The sequence below is a fragment of the Camelus dromedarius genome, chromosome 6, assembly GCF_036321535.1.
Source record: "Camelus dromedarius isolate mCamDro1 chromosome 6, mCamDro1.pat, whole genome shotgun sequence".
Taxonomy (NCBI): Eukaryota; Metazoa; Chordata; class Mammalia; order Artiodactyla; family Camelidae; genus Camelus; species Camelus dromedarius.
The window spans coordinates 22,337,519-22,342,297 of record NC_087441.1 but is presented as its reverse complement, the minus strand read 5'-3'; the positions used below and the strand labels follow the sequence as shown (position 1 = coordinate 22,342,297).

The window sequence follows — 4,779 nt, the reverse complement described above, 5'->3', positions numbered from 1 at the left end:
TCCGCCGTTAGGGCAGCAGGAGGAATTTAGTGACAGAGCAGGTGTTGTGGCTTATTCCCTGGCAGAATAAATGGTGAAGGGTGGTGGCAAAGCAATTCTTTTGCTTCTTTATGCAAAAAAGAAAATGCCTCCAATAGCCGCCTTTTATTTTTTTTCCTGGCACAAGTGAAAAAGAACTAGAATTGCTTTATTAATATGTATGCAAACATATTTTTTCACTTGAGCCTCTGGAAAAAAAAAAGAAAAAGGAAAAAGGAAAACTTAATGTGAAAATGCTTAGCCAGGAAGATTTACTGCTGATTGCAGATTTATTATTGACATGTCTTAGCTGAAGAAAACTTCAACTTTAACTATTAATTTGGGAGATATGGATCTGCTTTTAAAGTGGGGTGAAGAATTTTGAATGATGGTGTATTTTCAGAGAAATTTACCTAGAATATAATTTTTAATAAGAAAGTGTCAATTATAGAGGTAGGAAAAAACCCAGTGGAGTGTGCATCTTAATTTTAATGACCTGCCTTGGAAATAGAATTATAGAATGTAGGTGATCTGAATTATACTGAAATCAGCCTTGATGCCAGACTCACTGTAATTTAACACTTCTGTATGCCCTCCTCTCCTGATTTTTTTATTATGAAATATGGGATTTAAGATTAGAATCTAAGAGTCTAAATGAAATGCTCTTTTAAAGGATTATTTGTGAGATTTTCTTCAACCTACATTTCTGTACTCCTCCAGTATGTTACATACAAAAGGCTATTTTTTCATGGATATAGGTGTGTTGCTCTTATAAGATAAGCTAGGAAGACATGACAGGGAAAGCAAAATTTCTTCTTCCAACTGGGATCATTTGAGATTTTAACAACATTGCTTCTTCTTTTGCTTGATTATATAAGGCGACACTTGACACCTACTTAACTGTGGCTGTCTTCTTGATAATGCATCTGAGTGAAATTAGAAAAGGATCTTAACGTTTATGTCCTTTGCACCCAATGCCTGTAACAGGAAAAGCTCAGAATTCTGGAAAACCGGGCATGCTTGAGAGGGAGTGTTTTGTGAAGATTGTAATTTGACCTTTGAATCAACCTTGCTGAGTAAAATTTAAGTAGTATAGGAGAGCAAAATAGAAAGCCTTACAGTGGGATTCTACCCCATTTTCCTCTTAGAACTATAAACTAGGCAGAAGATTTTTCAGAGATTAAGCTGTTAAATGTGTGCTTCTCCTTAGTACTTTTGCTGAGAAATAAAAGTCGTCACTAGAGATAAAGGTAGAGTTATATTTAATGCCATCTTCATCAATCTTCCAGTATATTATTCTAATCTACCTCCATTTAAAAATCAGGTATAACCAGAAACACTTGATTTATCCCCTCCCACCTTATGAAAAAATATAACATTTAATATTACAAACCTTTCTAACTCTGGAGTACACTTGAATATGATGGCAATTAAGAAAAAAATGCTCTTTGACAAGTTTGCAGCTTTTGATTAAACCACACCAAGAGGCATGTTACAGTGATAACAATGAAGCATTATGCCAATTATGTTAAATCCTACTCTCCGCTTTAAGCTCATCATGACCTGTTTTAGTGTCCTGTAATTTATCCCTTGGAATGCTTACTCTCATTAATAAAGTGTTCAACTTCAAGAGAAAAAAAGAAAGCCACCAAAGGGAATAACCACCCCCAAATGACTTCTAGAAAACAAGTATTTCTTAACTTTTTATTGACATTGGCAAATTAAAATAGAATAAATTAACAAGTATTTTTTCAAAAAAATGTTTTGTACAAAAATACTGTCAAAATTTCCTAAAAAGCTTTCAACACAGTAGTATCTTTTCATGTACTGAATATAACTATTAGCACAGTGTCAAAAATGTTGAAGACAGAAACAAAATAAAAATTTGTGAAATGTTTGCCACTGACGACATTCCACACCCTATTATTGTCTGTACATATGGGGGAGGGGGACAGCCACCTTGAAAGTGAACAGTATGACTTTTCCTGATCCAGAACAGTTTGGCCCACATCTGTTTTAATCTTCCAGTTAGCATATTTTAAAAATTAGTCTGTACTCAAATGCATAGTTAAAAAAATGAAGCGGAGATGGCAGAGTTTGTGCAGTAATATCTGCCCTTCAAAGTTCATGCAACCAACTAATGCAATTTTTCCTTTCCCTCGTAAATCTGAATGCAGTTCAGTCATTTGAAACCATCTACAAAATCCACAAGATTAAGCAGTTTGCCAAGATTAATATCTAACAGTTGAGCACTGGAGAAAGTGAGGAAATAAGGAGTAAAAACAAACAACAAAAAGGACCAAGTTAGCTAGATATTTCAACTACATAAGGGAGGTGAATGTCAAGGCTACAAAAACGAAACAAAAACAGAAAAAAAAAGTGGCAGCAATTTTTTAAACCAATTTGTACAAGTTTATAGTTTACTTTGTTTCCAAGTTCTCAAACCTTTCACGATCTGAAAAGTGAGATACTGTGTCTAAGGGAATGTTTTTTTTTAATTCACACCGAAGAAGTTGGGGGATTTGATTTCTTTCGCCAGGGTTTCGATCAAGTCAACAGCTTACTCTGCTGGGCTGCTGTTTGCACACGAAGTCCGTCATGAAATCAAACTCGTTTTGCCCCAGCCAGAGTTCGGGCAGCTCCTTGATGCGGTCCAAACCCATTTCTATCACTAAGGACATAAGCACTTCCTCGTCGATGAAATCAGTGTCTATGACATTGGGCGGCAGCATTGCAGCAGGGACGTGGGCCACGGAGGCGGGCATGTTGCTGCTGCTGCTGCCGCCGCCGCTGCCGCCACCGCTATTGCTGCTGCCCGCGCCGCCGCCCGAGGTGCCGCCGGAGCCGCCAGGGGTGCTGCTGCCGCCAGAGCCGCCGGGGGTGCTGCTGCCGCTGCTGTGCTTGGGGTTGCAATCTCGGAAGTGCTGGTTTGTCCCGTTCATCTGGTGGCCTGCAGCAGGGTGCAAATCCGGCATGTAGTGGTTGTGGGGGTAGGGGTGATGGTTGAAATACTGGTTGTTGAGCTTCTGCAGCTGCATGCTGGCCGGCAGGGAGCCCCCCTGGCTGGCTACCGGGGGCCCCATGAACTGGGAGTTGTTAAATCTGGCCGCGGGGGCCAGCGCGCTTGGGGGGTGCCCTCCGTTCACAGTCCCGGGCCCCATCGCGTGCCTGATGCCGCTCGTGGCGTTCATGTTGCCCGCGCCGTAGTGTATGTGATCGCCCATCAGGGCGTTGAAGGCGTGTTGGGGCTGCTGCTGCTGGTGATGATGGGGGCTCGGGAACTGCCCCATACCCATGCGGTGGGCAGGGTGGTGGTGCAGCCCGTTGGTGCCGTCGGGGAAGCGCCCGTGGTTCATGGCCATCATATGGTCTGCCATTTCCAGTCCTGAAAGTGAAAAAGGGCATACGGTAAGACCCGCGCCACACATGACTCCCACCGCGACGCACCCCACTTTTTCTCGCCTCTGTCCCCCAGGGGCGCCGGACGCACTTCGGCTGCGAATCATCACCCCGAGAATCCCACTAGGAGCCTGTGCACTCGGGCTCACCACCAAAGCGGACCTGCCACCCACAACAGAGCCGCGCGCTGCACAAACAGCCCTTTCCCCTGCGATCGGGCGGGGGGACCTAAGCCCACACCCCCGTCTGCTCCCCGAAGTCGCCTAATAAAGGAAGTGCCCCATAGCTCTGCCGCGAACTTCAGGCATTAAACCAGCCCTCCTCATCCTGTTGTTGCACATCCTGTTGTTATTCCCCAGCTCCGCCTCACGCTCTTCCTCCGGGCAAACCCAGCCCTCGGAGGACTGGGCTGGCAGAAGCCCCAGCCAGTTTCGCCCGCCGCGCTTACCTTCCGTCCTTGCAATTTCTGCTCCGAAGACTGAGGGCGGGATCGTTGGGTCCAGGACCAGCTCAGCAGCACATAGAGGGGGCCTTCCTCGCGTGCAGGGCGCTCGCTGTCGCGATGTCGGCGCCGAGGTCTTGCAGCAGCCGCTGGGGCAGAATCGGAGCCGTTCCCTTTTATTTCCCCTCTGCTGCCCTCACAGCTCGGCAAGACCGCCCGGCAGCTGCCAACAATGAGCTGTGTTTCTTCGGGCTTTGGCCACAGTTAATATAAGGGATTTCAGGAAGGGCGGAGCCAGAGCCTCCCGGGCGAGCAGAGGGAAAACGCGGATTCCGGAACAGTAGGCACACCGGACCGGGTCGGGCAGCCGCGTCCCCGCGGCCGGAGGCACGTGCGCAGACGTTTCGGGCCCAGGCGCCGCCCGGCTGTCCCCGGATTCTGGTTTCCTCCTGGCCCACAAACCCGGGGCCAGTTCGGCCGCCCCCTTTGCAGGGAGAAAACCCTCCCTGGACTCTCAGCCCGAAGGTAGCGCCTGCCCGGAGAGAAGCGAGGAAAATTAACCGCCCCCCTCTGGCCGGGTTCTTCACCCCCAGCTGACCTAGCGATCTGGGCTTTCTACGGAAAAGGGGCTTCACTCAGCGCCGCCTTCCTCCGTGGTGCCCTTCTACCTTCGCGGCTCTGCAAAGGGCTACCCGGGTTGCAAAGAATGACTGTGTTTACCCGAGTGGGTTTGTAAGCCCAGGGCAAGTAATGCCCCTTCCTCTGCGCGCGCTTTCCTGGGCTGTGCCTTTGTGTTTTTATAGGGGCAGTAGGTAAACCTGATCTAGATAGTCTGCATGTAGATGCATTATTTTCCACTCCTTTCAAGGACAGGAGCTGGGGGCGGGGAGAGGCAGCGGCTGCAGGTGGACTTAGCGCGC

At 47.4% G+C, this 4,779-nt stretch overlaps 1 protein-coding gene across 1 annotated transcript; it reads right to left on the bottom strand.

Moving 5' to 3' along the window:
• Positions 1-1,708: 1,708 nt before the first annotated feature.
• CITED2 (Cbp/p300 interacting transactivator with Glu/Asp rich carboxy-terminal domain 2) lies at positions 1,709-4,114 on the bottom strand. Its single transcript, XM_010983696.3, has 2 exons — positions 3,866-4,114; positions 1,709-3,403 (listed from the first exon to the last, which is right to left on the bottom strand). The coding sequence occupies exon 2, from the start codon at positions 3,393-3,395 to the stop codon at positions 2,571-2,573; it is 825 nt and encodes a 274-aa protein (XP_010981998.2). The 5' UTR covers positions 3,396-3,403; positions 3,866-4,114; the 3' UTR covers positions 1,709-2,570.
• Positions 4,115-4,779: the final 665 nt, after the last annotated feature.